The sequence below is a fragment of the Cavia porcellus genome, unplaced genomic scaffold (genome assembly GCF_034190915.1).
Source record: "Cavia porcellus strain 051 isolate PalLab524CR breed Dunkin Hartley unplaced genomic scaffold, mCavPor4.1 scaffold_1, whole genome shotgun sequence".
Classification (NCBI taxonomy): Eukaryota; Metazoa; Chordata; class Mammalia; order Rodentia; family Caviidae; genus Cavia; species Cavia porcellus.
This window is the reverse complement of record NW_026947484.1, coordinates 14,699,926-14,718,409: the sequence shown is the minus strand read 5'-3', so window position 1 is coordinate 14,718,409 and position 18,484 is coordinate 14,699,926. Positions and strand designations below refer to the sequence as shown.

The 18,484-nt window shown below is 50.1% G+C and overlaps 3 protein-coding genes across 22 annotated transcripts in view; 2 read left to right on the top strand and 1 right to left on the bottom strand.

Moving 5' to 3' along the window:
- Nucleotides 1–464, top strand: part of Glb1l (galactosidase beta 1 like) — a 10,783-nt gene extending 10,319 nt beyond the window's left edge. For all 4 annotated transcript variants that reach the window (XM_005001049.4, XM_063245529.1, XM_023562529.2 and 1 more), the window contains one exon: nt 49–464. In XM_005001049.4, coding sequence (XP_005001106.1) covers nt 49–315 — 267 coding nt within the window. In that variant the 3' untranslated portion in view covers nt 316–464. The remainder of the gene's footprint in view (nt 1–48) is intronic.
- Nucleotides 421–8,189, bottom strand: Ankzf1 (ankyrin repeat and zinc finger peptidyl tRNA hydrolase 1). Of its 4 annotated transcripts, none has more exons than XM_003464003.4 (14): nt 8,040–8,189; nt 7,344–7,521; nt 5,880–5,992; nt 5,531–5,633; nt 5,233–5,426; nt 4,490–4,602; nt 4,241–4,388; nt 3,583–3,811; nt 3,046–3,198; nt 1,791–2,283; nt 1,531–1,642; nt 1,235–1,402; nt 914–999; nt 421–744 (listed from the first exon to the last, which is right to left on the bottom strand). In XM_003464003.4, the coding sequence occupies exons 2-14, from the start codon at nt 7,489–7,491 to the stop codon at nt 621–623; spliced, it is 2,184 nt and encodes a 727-aa protein (XP_003464051.2). In that variant the 5' UTR covers nt 7,492–7,521; nt 8,040–8,189; the 3' UTR covers nt 421–620. The 4 variants fall into 4 exon arrangements, with proteins under 4 accessions (XP_003464051.2, XP_005001105.1, XP_005001104.1 ...); XM_005001048.4 differs by lacking the exon at nt 8,040–8,189 and adding an exon at nt 7,841–7,995; XM_005001047.4 differs by lacking the exon at nt 8,040–8,189 and adding an exon at nt 7,784–7,936.
- Atg9a (autophagy related 9A) lies at nt 8,101–18,484 on the top strand. Of its 14 annotated transcripts, none has more exons than XM_013146165.3 (16): nt 8,101–8,281; nt 9,219–9,276; nt 9,689–9,820; nt 9,921–9,964; nt 10,505–10,569; nt 11,435–11,596; nt 11,788–11,929; nt 13,110–13,858; nt 13,940–14,093; nt 14,199–14,378; nt 14,856–15,104; nt 15,291–15,469; nt 15,573–15,690; nt 16,657–16,879; nt 17,020–17,165; nt 17,449–18,484. In XM_013146165.3, the coding sequence occupies exons 3-16, from the start codon at nt 9,718–9,720 to the stop codon at nt 17,452–17,454; spliced, it is 2,520 nt and encodes an 839-aa protein (XP_013001619.1). In that variant the 5' UTR covers nt 8,101–8,281; nt 9,219–9,276; nt 9,689–9,717; the 3' UTR covers nt 17,455–18,484. The 14 variants fall into 14 exon arrangements, with proteins under 14 accessions (XP_013001619.1, XP_005001110.1, XP_005001114.1 ...); XM_005001053.4 differs by having other exon boundaries at nt 15,567–15,690; XM_005001057.3 differs by having other exon boundaries at nt 8,103–8,209; nt 9,222–9,276; nt 15,567–15,690.

Below are 18,484 nucleotides of genomic sequence, written 5' to 3'. Positions count from 1 at the left end.
ACCCCTTGGAAAGCTGACCCCTTCATTTCCCTGTTCTCTGTCCCATAGGGTCAAGTGTGGATCAATGGGTTTAACCTGGGCCGGTACTGGACAACTCGGGGACCACAACAGACCCTTTATGTGCCAAGACCCCTGCTGTTTCCTGATGGAGCCATCAACAAAATCACATTGCTGGAACTAGAGAAAGTACCTCATCATCGCCAAGTCCAGTTTTTGGACAAGCCTATCCTCAATAGCACCTTGCACACGACATACACTGATATTCTCTCAGACACACAAAGTGCCAATGAACAAATGCAGTTAAGTGGGCATTGAAAAAAGATGACCCTAGGACCTGGGACACAGAGTGGGCAGGACCCTTTGGTCCTGGCCATGGTGACCGGAAGGCCAGAATACCTCTGAATGTAAGTACAAATGCAATTCCCTTGCCAAACTTTATTGTGATTAAAGATCCAGAGACAGTACCAGTTCCACATGCCTCTGTGGCCCTGTCTCTGCCCTGGTTCCTGCAAGTTTCTTACCCTGCTCTTCCAAATACTGTCTGGCATCATGGGGAAGAGGAACTTGGGGCTGGTGTAAATGTGTCCTCTCAAGGCCTAGGGCTGGCCCCAGGTGGAAGATCAGGAAGCAGGCTTCCCTGCCCGAGAGCGATGATCCCGGAGGCAACGTGTGGAGCAGAAAGAGAAGTCGAGGTAGTGAAAGGGAACGAGGCCTTGGAGCGATGCCCCACAATTGCAGCAGCGTCTGAAGAGGAAGAAACATAGCTGGATAGGTGTCCCAGAAACTTTCCAATCCAAGCTGCCCCCAGCCCTCTGAGGTTACCGGGTACTTCAAATCCCCTCAGCACTTCAGCTGAACACCAGGTCCCCACAACACTAGAGTCCCCACCTTCACTCGGTCCCTGGCCCCATACCGAGTATTGGTGATCTCACAGTCCAGGACTGGAGGGGCAGGGACCCCTGACTGGGCAGCAAGGCGGCGCTCTGCAGCCAGGGCTCTCTGAGAAACAGAGAAGCTGTGTTAGGTCCGAGGCCCCCCTGACAGAGTTTACCCAGGAAGTGACAGGTAGCCTCTGGGAAGGGACAAGACTGCTAAAGAAGCCTTGGATACTGTGTTCTCTCTTGAAGGGTGGCTCAGACTCTCTTTGCAGAGCCTGTTTCTTTTTCTACTTTTCATAAAACATTGCTGGTGTTAAAGGAAGAAAGCCTTGCTCTGGCAAACTCTGCAGCTTCACCTTCTCTCGGTCACTGAGGGCAGCAAATCGGCGCTGCTCTTCTTGTTCCCGCTCTTCCTGTTCCTGCTGCTTCCGCTGCTGCTCCTCTCGCTGCCGCCGGGCTGCCTTCTGCTCCCTCTTCCGTGTAGCCTGCCGTGCTTCCATTTCTGGGGTCAGTGGTCCTGGCACCTGGGGGGTTTCAAAGGTATTAGGTAGGATCCACACACATTCACTCTGGTAAGACTACAGGTAAAGAAGTATCTAGCCAGAATCTACAGTGCCTTCCCGCTCTGCCTCTTTTTCCTTTTCCAGCGGACCTGAGCCTTGTCATAATCGTAGGCATCTGGATTCTTTCCCATGAACCTTCGGAACTCATTTCGTGTTGATTTGTCAGCTGCAACAGTGTAAGGTGGCCGGGCTCGGGAGTCCCTAGGTACAAAAACTCAAAAATGGGTTCAGTTTGCCTCCTACCTTGCCCAATGTCACCCAGTCAGACAAAAGGTAAACAGTAAGTGGCCAGGACCACAAATTATCCTCTCCATACCCAGAGTGTCCCAGCAGGGGGACCCTTACTTACTGCACGGTGGGGTCAGCTCCTGCTTCCAGCAACAGCCGAACCACTGCACCTCTTCCAGCTGCAGCTGCTGCATGCAGAAGGGTAAAGCCACCAGAGCCCATGGGGGCACTGAGTAGAGACATAAGTTCAGTGTCTGCAACTCCAGCACTCAGCTGGAGCTTCAGCTGTCCAATGTCTCCAGCTCGGCAAGCAGCTAGAAGTATATCCCAGAGTTCTAGCTCACCAGGGGCCTCTGATACCTCCACTGAAGACCCCAAGGGGGCTGCAACCACCTGGGCTGACTGAGCAGATGAAACAGGCTCATCCTCTTGGGGTTGCTGGTTAACAGTCATATGTGCACCCACATCATGGTCTTGTGTTTTCTCCTTCTTATTCCTTTTTCTCTTCCTCCTCTTGGGCAATACCTCAAATTCACGAAAATCCAGGGTCCCCAGGGTCAGCTCCACCAATTCCAACTCTACCTGGGATCCATCCTCATCTTCTGAACCTGAACCTAGAGAGAAATCTGCCATGATAGATCCGTCTAAGACATAAGCAGACCGTGGAAGGGATGTGGGCTAATTGAGCATGTCTATGAAGAGGTATTTCATATTTCATTTGGAAATGAAATTGTTTTTATTTTGTCTTTGGATTTTCCCTATGAGCAGCCTTAGGATGTGCACAGTAGAGGAAAACATGGAAGCAGACCTACCTCCTGACCACAGCATCTAATAGTGTAGGACTTGTGCCACTCTTTTTTTTTTTTTTTTTTTTTTTTGGTATCAGGAATTGAACTCGACCTTATGCTTGCCAGGCAGGTGCTTATACTGCTGAGCTATATCCTTGGCCCTTTTTTTTGTTTTACTGAGACAGAATCTTGCTCTATAGTTCAGGCTGGCCTTGTACTCACTACGTAGGCTAGGCTGGTCTCAAACTTGCAGTGATCCTCCTGCCTCAGCCTTCCAAGTGCTGGGATTACAAGAGTACACCACCACACATGCCCATACTTTGAAGCATCTACTCCATGCTAGGACTTTTCTAAGCATGGGGATATATCCATAAATAAGAGAATAACAGATTGGAAAAGTCACTAAACACATCCCGGTAATTGCTCTGAGATACCCCATTTACAAGGAGACACTGGAGGATGTGTGAATGTGTGTATGGTATGAGCCCACCTATCATTTGGGATAAGTTATGATAAGAGGACATGTGTCACAGCATTTCTAGGACAGACACCCAGACAGATCTGACAGTTGCCAGATAATGCTCAAACCCTGTTTAGATGATTTGCCATTCCGTCCAAGCTCCTCATTTTCACTGCTCGAGACCCTTTTTCTTTCTTCCTCAGTAGGCTTCTGCCTCTCCTTTCTCATTGTCTTCCAGTGTGTCTGGGGTGAGTGCAATCTGACTGTTTCCGGAGAGTTTTCTGCCATAAAACAAAAGATCTTTCTCAAACTTCTCAGAAGAGAAGTCAGCCCAAGTTTCTCTCAATGAAAACATAGTCAGGGCTGGGCATGATGGTGCATGACTGAAACCCACTTGGGAGGCTGAGGCAGGAAGATCACCATGAGTTGGAGGCCAGCCTGGGCTACAGAGTGAGTTCAAAGCCAGCCTAAACTACTTGGCAAGAATCTGTCTCAAAAAACAAAAGACAACAAAAAACAATAGAAACCATCCCAAAACCATAATCAGGCCTCAAGCTTCAGTTAAGAGGGCTAGAAAATCCCTGGATGTATAGATGAGAACCAAGGCTTGAGCTACAGAGTACCCTAAGGCATAAAAAGTCTTGGGACCTGCATCCAAGGCTCACCATAAACATGGAGGGTGGTCAGCTTATGGAACACACGCTGGAGCTCGCGGAAGGTAGGTCTGCGGGTAGTGAGGGGGATATCCCAAAGTCGGGGATCCTCCCTTTGCAGGGGTGCCCCATGGCCTCCAAAGAACAAGGACCGGCCAGAACGGGGGGCACGCAACAGAACTATGCTGGCCTCCTGCAAAGCTTCAGCCCAGCCTGGCCCTGTCAGCAGGTCACGAACATCCTAGAAAAGAAAAGAACTCTACCTGGCATGTCCTTACTTGCTATTTTAAAAATCTAACCAGCCGCTGTGGTGACACACACCTATAAACCCAGAACTCAGGAGGCTGAGGCAGAAGGATCACTGCAAATTTAAAGCCAGCCTGGCCTACATACTTAGCAAGACCTTGCCTCAAATAAATAAAAATAAAACACAATCTCGAACCAAAAGTTGGCCCACAGATCATTTGCAGAGAGTCAGAGAATAATACAAAAAGAAAAAGATGACCTAGGCATCCCTACTTTACTTTGTCTACCTAGGAATAATGAAAACTGAAAGGATGAATCCCAAACCTCCCCATTATAACATGTAATGAGTTGAAAGGAGGGATAAAAGGATAAAAGTAGACAAGGAGTAAGTGATAGGATCACCACACTAGGAGGTCCAACTCACCTTATACAGCGAGGCTTCATTGTAACGCCTCAGGTTGGCTCCGGCAGAGCGTGATGGCCTACCCTGGGCATCCCGAAGGCCCTGGGCGCTACCCCGCTTGGCCCGCACAGTATAGCGGTGAAAGGTTTTATGTGTCACCACATCTCTTCTGTAGATAGCACAGACTTGGTATTATAGACAAGAAGGTGCTCTAGGACTAACAGAATTCCTGAATTCCTGCCGTCCTCACCTCATGTAGCACCCTCTTACCCTTGAAAAATGCCAGCAGCAAAGTGCCCTGCTGCAGCCATGAGCACCACACAGTGTCTGCGACCTCCATTTTGCAGGCTCTGTAGTAGCAGTTTTGCGTCATCTGGAGGAACCTATATGACAGACAAAAACATTCTATGTGCTAACTCATTGGGAGCAAGAAAGCGAGTGCCATGGGAAGTGCTTCACACATGCTCTCATTTACTACAGTCATCCTGAGCCTTGTTTTTATTTTACAAAGCAAGCAAGCTGAGCCAGGTGTGGTGGCTCACGCCTGTAATCCCAGAACTTGGGAGGCTGAGGTAGGAGGATCATTGTGAGTTCAAGACCAGCCTGGGCTACAAAGTGAGCTCAAAGCCAGCCTGAACTGCATAGCGGGACCCCGTCTCAAAAAAGACAAAGACAAGGAGCTGGGGCGAGCAGCATAAGCTCCTGCCTTGCAAGCAGGCAGTCGTGAGTTCGATCCCCGGTACCGATAAAAAGGAAAAAGACAAAAAATAAAAAAGACAAGACAAGATCAAGAGGCAGAACCACAACTCAAATGGAGAATGGTCTGTTTCCAAACAATTCCATTAGACTTGACACTTTCAAGATTTAGGCCAGTTTCAGTCCTGACTGTGCTGTCAAGTGTGACACCTACACCCAAAAGGAGGAAGGGAAGCAGTGACATACGGATTGGCAAAGGAGAAATGTGGTCTAAAAGTACAAGCTGAGTTGACCATACAATCTGTGCTGCTACTTGCCTGGTGAGGGCCTAGGACACAGCGGTAGGCATGAAGAAATTGGCCCTGGGCATTCTGGAAAAGAACCCGATGGGGGAAAAAGCCTTGGGGTCGGTTAGGCCTCTCACATTCAGCCCTTTCTTTGCCTAGTGTTGGTAAATCCTCTTCACTGGCCGAGTCTGACTCTTCTGATCCTGAGATGCTGGACAGATCTCCTGCAGACAATAGGACACACAAATCTGGTACCCTGTCTTTGACCTCTCCTCAAAACTTTTTAGGGATCCCTCCTACCCCAGGACCCTACTCTCAGCGGGATCACCTGTGCAGCTCTGCTTTTCAAAGTCCAAGGCAGATAGGAGAGGCTTGTCCTTGAGACGTTGCTTCAGATTAAATCGATGCCAGTCAAGCTTATAGTGTTCTCTCTGGTACAAAGGCAAAGAAGCAGAAGACAAAAATGTACCCACCTGACCTTATCTAGTAGTGAAGGCCACTCACAGAATTCCCCAGGAAGTATGACCAGGTAACACCAACTGCTTTTAGGAGGCATAGGCAACTGCTTTAGACAAGCAATAACTTAAGACAAATCAATTATCTATCTCTCCCTACTCACATCATACTTTTCTTAATACCTAGTCCCAGATAGCCTAGATGTTATAATGGCCATTTACCTGTTCCTGGTGGTTCTGGAAGCTCTGGTTACAGGCTGAACAAAATAACTTCTCTGAAATATCCAGAGGACCCTGGAGTACTTTTTTTTCTGGGCTTGCTTTCTTCCCTGAATCTAAAGAAAGGGTAATTGGAGGTAAAAAGTGTGGGTAAATCCACAGTGCCTGGAATTATGTTAATTATGTTAATACAAAGAAGAAAGTGACAGCATGACCTTGCCTTCAAGGGATTTACAATCCAGTAATCATAAAGGTATAGACCAGGCGTGGTGACACACGCCTGTAATCCCAGCACTCAGGAGGCTAAGGCAGGAGAATCACTTCGAATTCAAGACCAACCTGTGCTACAAAGTGAGCCCAAGGCCAGTCTGAACAGCACAGCAATACCCTATCTCAAAAAAGACAAAAAAAAAATTAAAAAGAAAGAGTAAACGACCATAAGTGAGTTTTTTTTTTCTTTTTCCTTTTTATCGGTACCGGGGATCAAACTCACGACTGCCTGCTTGCAAGGCAGACGCTTATGCCGCTGAGCTAAATCCCCAGCCCCTTTTTTTTATCAATCAGAAAAGTGTTTCCTTAATCAGTGTTCTCCAAACCCTCTGACACAGTTAACAATTAATTCCAGAGTTCTCTTTCCAGCAAACTCCAGTGATACAAAGGACAACTTTCCTTCTCTTCATTAGTGAACTTGCAGATGCACCTGCCCAACAGCCACTCCCAAGATGAGTGGAAATGTTCCCATGAAGACAAGGCCTGGGAGAATTTCAAACATCTTTGCTTTGCTTCCAGGCCCCTGAAAGGTGTCTGAGTTTCACCTCCTTTTGCAGTAAGCTATAACATTATTTTATTGTTATATTTTTTGCAGTGCTGAAGATCCAGTCCAGAAAAAGGTAAGCACTTTATTACTGACTTACACCCCGACTCCTTTATTTTAATGGTACAAACCACTTCCTAAATGTCATTTTAAAGCCCAGGGATTTAGCTCAGATGGCTTAAGCACCTGCCTGGCAAGCGCAAGGTTCTGAGTTTGCTCCCCGGTACCAAAAAAAAAAAAAAAAAAAAAAAAAGCTTACAATTCCAACTAATCTAAAGAGAAATGTAAGAAAGCAGTACCCAAAAGAATAAAGTTTTACAAAACCAATAATAAACTTTTATGGAATGGTTTCCCTGGAGTCCACTTAAATTTGGACTATATCAAGGAATTGTAAAGTGTTTTTGAAGGCCGTGGTGTTAATGTAATGAAGCACAGCAATATCCAAAGACTTGCTTGGATATTGGAGACAACTCAGGGGCCTGTGCTGAAAACTACCCGGAGATTAAATGCATTTTTAGAAAAACTGTATCCTGCAGGAAAAAAGTCAATTGGGCCCCTGAGCTTGTAAATACCAGTAAGAGTGTTCCTCGGAAAAGTGTTATGCTCCAATGAACCCTATTCCTCATGGATCCACCCCCAATCTTCTCGGATACCTGGACAGGAAGTAGGCAGAGGCCGGACCATAGCCTCCTCGGGAGCCTGGCTCACCAGGCTCAGGCCCCGAAGGAGTGGAGCATCCGCAGTGAGGTCAAACAGGGAGACCGACGCAGGAACTGGTGGGGCAGCTGGAGCCGGCGACATGTCTGAACCGGAATTACTCAAAAGCAGCTCCTGGAGCAGAATGGGAGTTAGAACTCACCAGGGCGAGATCCTACTGCCACGTCTCCTGCTTGCCTGCCTTAGTTTCCCCCAACCTACAAGACTCCTTGGCTTTCAACCTGCCATTAGGGTCAGCTCCGCGATAAATAGGTAGTCCCGCCTCATTTTCTCAAATGGACTCAAACCCCGAAAGTGTAATGGGGGAGCGTCCAGATCCAAATTGTGACCCACAGAGTTGACTCACAGAGTTGGTCACTGATGTTGCCTAACTGACCTTCGTTACTCGAGGGATAAAGATCCGGCAACGACTAAATCACACATTCGCCCCTACCCTCAGAAACTGCAACAAACTTCCCGAGGATCGGAGAGGAAAGCTTTATTCGAAAGCCAGATTTCTGCAACTCAACAATCCCGTCACTACGGGGTCGCGAAGAGGACAAACAGCTTCGCCGGCACCCGAGCCCCGCCCCGTCCAGAGTATATGATTGGTCTTCTGACGTTCAAACCCCGCCCCTAGCCTTTTGTCCCACCTTCTAGGCCGAGAATTGGCTGTCGTGTCTCCACCCCTCATGTTCATAGGCCAGGCTAGCTGCGGGTCACAGTGAGTGGCAGACGCCGGGCCTAGCGCTCGGGATCCTGCCGAGCCGAGCTGAGCCGAAGAGACCGAGAGTCTGGAATCCGAGGGGTCGCGGTTCGTGAGGTGACACGCGAGATTTGAGTACTGAAATCCCGGGCCCAGGCCGGACCTAGCCAGGTTGTCCCCGGAGACCAAGTGAGCTGGCCGCCAGCAGCAGGGAAAAGGGCGCCTCGGGCGGGGTGGGGGGCGCGCAGCCAGAATGTTTTGATAGCGTGCGCGCGGGGGCGGGGGCGCGCATGGGCGGCGGGACCGCGCACGAGGTAGACCGCTGTTGGAAGCCAAACCCTACCCGGCTTGGGGCTGGGCGACCCTAGGGCGCCCTGAGCTCGGTCCCGGTGGCTGGGTGTGGGAAAGCAAACCCAGCCCACCGCGGGAATCGACCTCCAGCATCCGCAGGAATCCATGAACCAGGCCCTGACTGCCGGGGATCCCTGGGCCCGGGGTCTACCCTGACCTGGTGAGTGGTGGATTTCTTGAGAGACAGGGCTCTCACTAGCCCGGGAAATACCAATTGGGCCCTGTGAGGCCAAAACCAGGGTCCTCAGGGTCTGCAGTGTCTGAGTGAGTACCACCTTGACCCTGTCTGGCTCTAGCGATCGAGGCAACCCACAGAGTCACTCAGTATCTGGAGCTACACAGATTTGGAATTTCCTATGCAGATCGTTTCTGTTGGGTCTTTGGTTTTAAAAAAAAAAAAAAAGGAAAGACAAGAACAGTGGAAGAGGTGGACCCTCTTCAAAAAATACTCTTTGGGGTTTTGTGGACCCTAAGAGGCATGTCTGATTTCTGAAACTGGAGTGGGGCAATGAAGACAGTCCAGAGGGCCACCCAGTCTCCAGCCTGTACTGACTCAGGCTCCACAGGGGCACTAAGTTACCTCCTGGTATCCTAGATGTGGATAGCTGGCCCTGTGTAGTATAGCCAGAGGAGGGGTCTCACAGTCCTAGGCTGGAGAACGCCTCTTCTTCACTGTAGCCTTCCTGCCCTCCTGCTCCTGGTATTTGGGTGGGCGGGAGGGTTGGGGTTCTGTCCCCACTCATGGCTCTCTGGGGCCTGACACCTTCTCCTCCAGCAGCTGTCAAGCCAGGGCATCGAGGGCTGGAGTGGAGCAGACACTGTCCATGGAGCTGGTAGGGCCATGTGCTTGTCTTAAACCTTTGTTTACAAAATACTTTCAAACTGCTAGTCTCTGGGGAGACCAGGGTTTCCAGGAGGGGAAGGGGGGTAGTTTCCTTCCATTGAATAGAAGACACAAAAAAGCTCACCACCCCCCCAAAGGGGCAGATTCTGGCTGCAGGCTAGGGAGGCATTAGCACTCACCCGATAAAGGCTCTGGGAATGACTGACCGGAATCAAGGGTCTCCTGACCCCGAGGCTTACTACTCTCCTTGGCCAGTAACTCCTGCTCTGCCTTTGGGCCAAGGAAACTAGTGGTAAAGCCAAAGCCCAAGGATTTGTTCTCACCTCTGCTCTAGTAGGAAGAGCAGCAGGTAAACAGCATCTGATTCTGAACCAAGATTTCTTCTTCCTCATCACTGGCAGGTGGACCAGGTGGACTGGGGGCTGCGGTGATGGCGCAGTTTGACACCGAATATCAACGCCTAGAGGCCTCCTATAGCGATTCACCCCCTGGGGAGGAGGACCTGTTGGTGCACGTTGCTGAGGGGAGCAAGTGTGAGTTGCTGGGACACAGAGACAGTTGGTGGAAGGACATTGAGGGAGCAAGGCTCTGACATTTCTGTTCAGGCTCTTGACATTTCTGTTCTGTTTACAGCACCTTGGCACCATATTGAAAACCTTGACCTATTCTTCTCCCGAATATCCTTTATGTCCCTGTGATGGTACTCTGGGACCCTTAGCCCCTCGCTGAGTCAGGTCCCTGAGGGAAAGTGTGGGTAGGTTGAATTCTCATCCCTGTAAGGGGAAATGACATCCTGAGGCTGAAAGAGAATGAAATAGTGATCATTAAAAATAATGATACCCCACACTTACACCACAAAAGGCATACAGGCCCTGTATGCCTTTTGTGGTGTTGATTTATATGCTGCCTTTCTAAGAGTGATCCTCCTTTCTGATGGGATTTTAATCATGGTACTAATTAATGTCTTTTGACTCGTTCTTTGTCAGTTCTGTGTCAGATACTCTTCATGGATTTTCTTGGACCTAGTAATCCTATAATAAAACAGGTATTACTATCTCTAATTTACCACTATTGACAAAAACTTAAGAGAGGTTAAGTAACTTGCTTAAAATCCTATTCTAGAGAGTCACAGAGCTAGCACCTAAGCTCGGGTGTGTGACATCAACGTCTGTGTTCTCAATTGCTTTTTACGAATCATTTTTTCTTAACATGTATACGTTTATAACCTACACCAGAAGAATGGCTTCACGTGTATGCTCATTGGGGAGATCTTTGAGCTCATGTAAGTATGTGAAAGGGAAGAGACAGATGATGTGGTGAAGGAATGCATCTCAGTCTTTCTACTCCTCCTGCCAATATCTGGTTCCACTGGCCTTATTACTCAGACCCAGGCTCAAAACTGCAAAACCTCTATAGTTCTGGACCCTGTGTAGCACCAAAACGTACAGCCTCCCCTTTTACAGAACAGCTTTCCAAGTCCTCTCTCTTCCAAGAGAACTTACATATGTGCTGAACATTTTGTTAGAACTTCAGCAGGATGTGTGTGGTCTAGCTAGGTGCTCAGATATGGTAGCCCTTTATTTGAAGAAAGAGCCTCTATGCTGCTTTGGTTGTATCTTACGCCTGCCTGTTGCTGGCAGCCTTCTAGTTGGGAGAAATTTTATGGTGTTGCCAAAGGGGAAAGAGTTGGGAAGCCCTTCCTTAATGAGAAAAGAGTTCCTATCTGAAAGGGCTTCTGACTACAATCTCAAGAGGATCAGAGGCCAGGGGTTTAGCTCAGCAGTGTAAGTGCCTGCTAGGCAAATAAAAAAAAAAAAAAGGGATCAGAAAGGAGAGACCAGAGACCACAATCATGAAACCTCTAAAAGTTAAATCCAGTGGTGGTGGTGGGAGTGGCAGATTCCCATGAAGTGATGAAAACCAGCTGATACCAAGGTGTCTGAGGCTAAGAGCAAAAACTAGGGACTGATATGGGCTGGAAAAGGTTCTTTGGGACTAAACAATCCCAGAGAAGGCCTTTTGGGATTGCTCCACCCCCTTCGATTTCCCATTCTGTTTGGCTGTTTCTAGGTTCTTCTGTTGTCCCACTTTATTTCATTGATGCCTCTCTGAGTCTTGGGCTGTACTCCTTCTTCCCAACTCCCTAGGCAGTTCCTTTTTGTGGTTGCCTTCACCACCTTCCTGGTTAGCTGTGTGGACTACGACATCCTATTTGCCAACAAGATGGTGAACCACAGTCTACATCCTACTGAACCTGTCAAGGTCACTCTGCCAGACGCCTTCTTGCCTGCCCAAGTCTGTAGTGCCAGGTAAGGCTGTAGGTCACAGGGCACTGGAGTCTAGTTTTGCTGACAGGTGAGCAAGGGAGCATGAGGCAGGAACTCATGCCCCAGAACACAGACTTAGGCTTAAGCTAGAGGAATCCTTTGGAATAGCAGCATGTCTTAAAGAGCCCTTCCTTAATAAAGGGCCACCCCCCATCTCCTTTGCCCCTCACCAGGATTCAGGAAAATGGCTCCCTTATCACCATCCTGGTCATTGCTGGTGTCTTCTGGATCCACCGGCTTATCAAGTTCATCTATAACATTTGCTGCTATTGGGAGATCCACTCCTTCTACCTGCATGCTCTGCGCATCCCCATGGTAAGATGGAAGTGGGGTATTAGCACCACGCCCTAAGATGTCTTGGGAAAAATGAGGTGTCTTCCTGAGCATTACCCACTGATACCCATCACTGGCAATGTGCTGGTCACCTTTCCATTACCGTGACGCAATAGCCAAGATAATCAGCTTGTAAAGAGGGAAGGTCTATTTTGGCTTACAGTTTTAGAGGTTGCACTCCACACTTGGTTCCCCCATTTGCTTTTGGGCCTGCAGGAGGCACTATATCATGGCAGAAGCATGCAACAGAGGATCTGTTTATCTCATGGCAGCCAAGAAATAAAAATAAAAACAGGAACTGGCCAGGGTTTCAAGTCCCAATATGCCCTTCAAAAGCATGCCCCTGATCATCTGACTTCCTCCCATTAGACCTCTTTCTTTCTTTCTTTCTCACTCTCTCTTTTTTTTTTTTTTTTGCATTTGAAAAAACTTTGTTGATACATTTTAGGTATATATAATGATGACATTGTATCTGTACATAATATATCTTGCTGCTTTTATTCTCATTACCATCCCCTGCCTTGAACCCTTTTTCTTCTTATTTATAAAAGTTTTGTTTCCATTTTTTATACTTCTATTCTCTTTTTATCTTTTCCTTTCTCCCCTCCCCACCTTTGTTTCTCTTTGAACATTTTCTTCCCATTTCCTAATATCATACATTTTGGCCTTTATTTATACTTTCAGTTCTCTTCCCAGAGAAACAATGCAGTATTTAAACATTTTATGTGCAATTTATTTCTCTTAAAGAGTATGGTCTCAAGGTGCATCATTTAATTAGAAGTGCCTCAAGCTTCCTTCTTTCTGGCTAAGCCTACTTCTTTTTTTTTTTTTTTTTTTTTGTCTTTTTCATTTTTATCGGTACCGGGGATCAAACTCATGACAGCTTGCTTGCAAGGCAGGTGCTTATGCCGCTGAGCTAAACCCCCAGCCCCCAAGGCCTACTTCTTAAACATACCACCACCTTCCCAGAGCATCCTCAGCTGGTGACCAAGCCATCAACACCTGGGGTTTTGGGGGACATTTGAGATTCAAACTAGCAGGAGGTCAGGGAGCAACTGCTGAAAGGCTCCACTCAGCTGAGCATGTGACCCCTGAGCCTCTTTGTGCAGGGCAAGGGGATCAGGTAATGACCAGGGCTGTCCTTTCCCCACCTACTCCACAGTCTGCACTTCCATACTGCACGTGGCAGGAAGTGCAGGCCCGGATTGTGCAGACCCAGAAAGAGCACCAGATCTGCATCCACAAGCGAGAGCTGACAGAACTGGACATCTACCATCGCATCCTCCGTTTCCAGAACTACATGGTGGCACTGGTGAACAAGTCCCTGCTGCCTCTGCGTTTCCGCCTGCCTGGCCTCGGGGAGGTCGTGTTTTTCACCCGTGGCCTCAAGTACAACTTTGAGCTGATCCTCTTCTGGGGACCTGGCTCTCTGTTTCTCAATGAATGGAGCCTCAAAGCTGAGTACAAACGTGGCGGGCAGCGGCTAGAGCTGGCCCAGCGCCTCAGCAACCGCATCCTGTGGATTGGCATCGCCAACTTCCTGCTGTGCCCCCTCATCCTCATCTGGCAGATCCTCTACGCCTTCTTCAGCTATGCCGAGGTGCTCAAGCGGGAGCCAGGGGCCCTGGGAGCACGCTGCTGGTCGCTCTATGGCCGCTGCTACCTCCGCCACTTCAACGAGCTGGAGCACGAGCTGCAGTCCCGCCTCAACCGTGGCTATAAGCCCGCCTCCAAGTACATGAATTGCTTCTTGTCACCTCTGCTGACATTGCTGGCCAAGAACGGTGCTTTCTTTGCTGGCTCCATCTTGGCTGTGCTTATTGCCCTCACCATCTACGATGAAGACGTGTTGGCTGTGGAGCATGTCCTCACCACCGTCACACTGCTGGGGGTCACCGTGACTGTGTGCAGGTGGGCTGGGGAGCAGGTGGGAGTGAGCAGACTGGCACTGCAAGGAGGGCTTCCAGTTCACCGTGGCTCTGATTCTACCAGGTCCTTCATCCCGGATCAGCACATGGTGTTCTGCCCTGAGCAGCTGCTCCGCGTGATCCTCGCTCACATCCACTACATGCCTGACCACTGGCAGGGTAATGCCCACCGCTCGCAGACCCGGGACGAGTTTGCCCAGCTCTTCCAGTACAAGGCAGTGAGTGGAGTTGGAGTTAGGGCCTGCTAGAGACTGGCTGGTAGCTTGGCGGTCATGGCTAAGGTCCTTCTTGCTTGCTTGTGACCTTGGTCCCCTCTCTTTTAGGTATTTATCTTGGAAGAGTTGCTGAGCCCCATTGTCACACCCCTCATCCTCATCTTCTGCCTTCGTCCACGGGCCCTAGAGATCATAGACTTCTTCCGCAACTTCACCGTGGAGGTCGTTGGTGTTGGGGATACCTGTTCCTTTGCTCAGATGGATGTTCGTCAGCATGGTCATCCCCAGGTACTGGGACTGGAGGGAGGAAGATAGCCAGGGATGATGCTGGCACATGGTGTCTTTGTGCAAATTGCAAAAAGCTACGCTTTGTGAGCCAGCAAGTCACAAAAAGGCAGCCGTGCCTCTTCTGGGCAGCCCTGTTTGGTAACCAGGAGCCAGGGCTACATTTTGGCCCTAATTTGCACTGCTGGCCAAGCTCCCTTAAGAAAGGCACAATACAAACAAGTGGCCTGGGATGGAACTCTGGGCAATGGACAATATATTACATTGCAGTCCTTGTGCTCCAGGACAGCACATCTCCTGTACCAGGAAAGACTCCTGTAAGAAATCTGCTTACTGGGGCTGGGGGTTTAGCTCAGCGGCATAAGCACCTGCCTTGCAAGCAGGCAGTCATGAGTTCCATCCCTGGTACCGATAAAAATGAAAAAGAAAAAAAAAAAAAAAAAAAGAAAGAAATCTGCTTACTGTGTTTTGCTTGTGCAGTGGCTGTCTGGTGGACAGACCGAGGCCTCGGTATACCAGCAAGCTGAAGATGGGAAGACAGAATTATCACTCATGCACTTTGCCATCACCAACCCTGGCTGGCAACCACCTCGTGAGAGCACAGCTTTCCTGGGTTTCCTGAAAGAGCAGGTTCAGCGGGATGGAGCAGCTGCTGGCCTTGCTCAAGGGGGTCTGCTCCCCGAAAATGCCCTCTTCACATCTATCCAGTCCTTACAGTCAGAGACTGAGGTGTGTTCCCGGGGACCGGAGAGGATGGGCAGGAGCAGGAAGCCAAGGACAGGACATGGGATGGAAAGTTTGGAGGGACAGGGCCAGTCTGCCCAATCTGTGCACCAGGTCCAGAGGTAAAGAATGCTAGTGGGCCAGAGACCTTTCCTGTGCCCTGAGAATTCTGCCCACTCCTTTTTCTCACAGCCTCTGAGCCTTATTGCAAATGTGGTAGCTGGCTCATCCTGCCGGGGGCCCCCACTGCCCAGAGACCTGCAGGGCTCCAGGCACAGGGCCGAAGTTGCCTCCGCCCTACGCTCCTTCTCCCCCCTGCAGCCTGGGCAGGCCCCTGTGGGCCGTGCACCCAGCACCATGACAGGCTCTGGGTGAGTAGAGGTGGGCCAAGATGGGAGGGCACAGCAGCAGCCCCCAACAACTTGTATGGGTTTGGAAAGTATTGACAGCTGCTGTCTGTGCTTGGAGGGACAGGGTGGATGCCAGGACAGCGAGCTCTGGGAGCAGCGTGTGGGAAGGACAGCTGCAGAGCCTGGTGCTGTCGGAATACGCATCCACCGAGATGAGCCTGCACGCCCTCTACATGCACCAGGTGAGCGGCAGCTGAACAGTGGAACCGAGGGCTGCAGATGTAAAGGACATGGATTCCAATCCCCTGCCTTTTTTTTCTTACCTGCTTTGTGATCTCCATTCTCATACACCTTCTTTACAGCCTCTTTACCAAACATACTGTCATTCAGGGCCTTCGTATTTTCCATCCTCCTCCTTAGAGTCCACATCCTGAGACACTCAGTCCTCCTCCTCCTATTCATGAGACTTTCTCTGAAAGTACTCAGTAAGTCTTCCTTGCCCATCCTCTGACCCTTCCTGTTCTGTTTTTCCCCACAGCATTTGGCACCATATATTCATTCCTTTCTCTACCTTCTTCTTCCTCCTCATCTTCTGTCCTCTCCTTTTTTTTCTCCTCCTTTTTCTTCTTCTCACTCTCTCTCTCTGCCTTGTACTGCCTTGAACCACTGAACCCAGGACCTTCACACTGAGCTATATCCCTAGCCCCCACTCCTCTTTTTAAGACAAGGTCTAACTAAGTTGCTAAGTTGCCCAGGCAGGACTTGAACTGTCAGTCCTCCTGTCTCAGCCTCCCACACTGTGGGATTAAAGGTGTGCACCTCTGTGCCCAGCTTGTCTCTTTTTATTTAATTGTTCACTATCTGTCTTTTCCCCTAGTCACTACCAGGAGTGCATAAGCCCCCTTCGTGCTGGCATTTTTGTCTGTTTTGTTCACTGTGATGTTACCCTGCAATTAAGAGTGCCTGGCACTTAAACCCTGATCACTTTGTTCTTGAATGGGTAAAAGGAGGGCCCTTATACCTGTACACAGGCTCCTTCAAGGAGTCTGCTGGGAATGTAATCATAGAGCATCAGACATCTGTTGTATACTGCTAACACAGTAAGAGCTCTGGGTGAGGGATTCTTGGTATGAGGTTGAGTGTGAATGGGCTGATACCTTGGTGGGGTTAGCTGTTGAGACACCCTCTGTTCTCCTTCATTTCTCCAGCTCCACAAGCAGCAGACCCAAGCTGAACCCGAGCGGCATGTGTGGCATCGCCGGGAGAGTGATGAGAGTGGGGAGAGTGCCCCTGAAGAGGGCGGAGAGGGCAGCCGGGCTTCCCAACCTATCCCCCGCTCTGCCAGCTATCCTTGTGCTGTACCCCGGCCTGGGGCACCGGAGACTACTGCCCTACACGGAGGTTTCCAGAGGCGCTATGGAGGCATCACAGGTATCCACCAAGGCATCCAGGTGACAGCTGCTGGGAAGGGTTAGTTCCTTAGGAGAGGAAAGAAGTCAGCGTTATGCAGCCCAAGGACATTAACCCCCGGAGCACTCCCAACTCTCTCCTTCTTTCTTGTGTCTCTCTAGATCCTGGCACAGTGCCTCGCATGCCCTCTCACTTCTCCCGGCTGCCTCTTGGAGGGTGGGCTGAAGATGGGCAGCCAGCATCAAGGCATCCTGAACCTGTGCCTGAAGAGGGCTCCGAGGACGAGCTGCCCCCTCAGGTGCACAAGGTAAGTGCTCCAGGGCCTCTTAGGAACTGCCAGAAGAAGTAACTTGCAAGTGGAGTAACAGCTTCCCAGGTGAAGGAAGATGACCCCACCCCTATAGAGGTACTGCCCTGTCCCTTCCAAATACCCTGCCCTTCCTTCACTCAACTGCTCTGAAGTGCAAGGCTAGGTTTTCCTTCGTGTACTCCCTAGGAATCAGGCTTCCCTTTTCCTGTGTCTCTGGGCTCCTGTGGGGCAAGCCGATACCTGATGACATATCACCACTACCATGTGCTTCTCCCCACAGGTATAGACAAGATAGAGGAGTGTTCTCATGCCCCAGGATGGAGGCTACCGCTGCCCTGCCATCCCATCTGCCCACCATGGAAGGCTCCTTGGAGTGCTGCCTGGTTCCACATGTGTGGTGTTTGTGTGTCTGTGCCTGGCCTAGGGAGGTGCCAACAGTGGGCTTGAGGCAGCCCCAGGAAAAGAATTTGGGGCCTAGGAAGCCGGGGTGCACAAGACTTCAGCCTCATCCCCAGGACTCCCTTGGCTCAGAGTGTGGTGCTAGAAACTGGTCCCGGCCCAGCCCCAGTACTGCCACCTTCGCATCCACCCCTGCAAGTCTCCAGAGAGGGCTGCCCGTGACAGAAGCTGCCAAGCAGGGAGATCCTGTGCCAACTGTGGAGTCGGGGGGTCAGGCCTACCCCACTCTGATCAGGACAGATGAGCAGCTAAGGCTGTGGCCCTTACCTCACCCCAGTTCTCATCCAGTGCTGCAGCCAGCTCACCTCTCTTCTGCCTCCTGCACATCACCGGCATGTGTGTGCCTCCTGCCCCCCCCCCCTTCTGTTCGCTTGCTGCCCTTCTGTTTGCCTTTTGCTTTATGTTCTGGTGGAGGCCTTTGCCCCCAGCTCCCTTCACACCATCTTTTGACACTAAGGAGGAAGATTTCTAAATTGCAGGATCAGAAAGGAAATTCTTTACTGCCCTCTCCAACTTTTAGGGTAGGTCCATGGGAGACAGACCTTCCTGGGCCCCCATTGCTGCTTATTATGCCCCCATCATATGGAATGCACAGGGAGGGAGTGTGACTTGACCGTCTGCTTCCCAGCAAGAGAGCTCTGGACCGCAGCGTGCTGTCCAGGGGAGCCAGGGCTGCTTCCTGGGCTTTGAGCTGATGCATTGCATGCTGGGACTGAGCTCCTACCCTCTGGCCCACTCCTCACCCAGCTCTGGTCCACTGCAGAAGAGTGGTGAACTGTTCGACCTGAGTTCACAGCAGAGAAGGGTGAGGGCCATGTACAGCTTGATAACCCTTAATAAAAAAGGGATTTTGACCA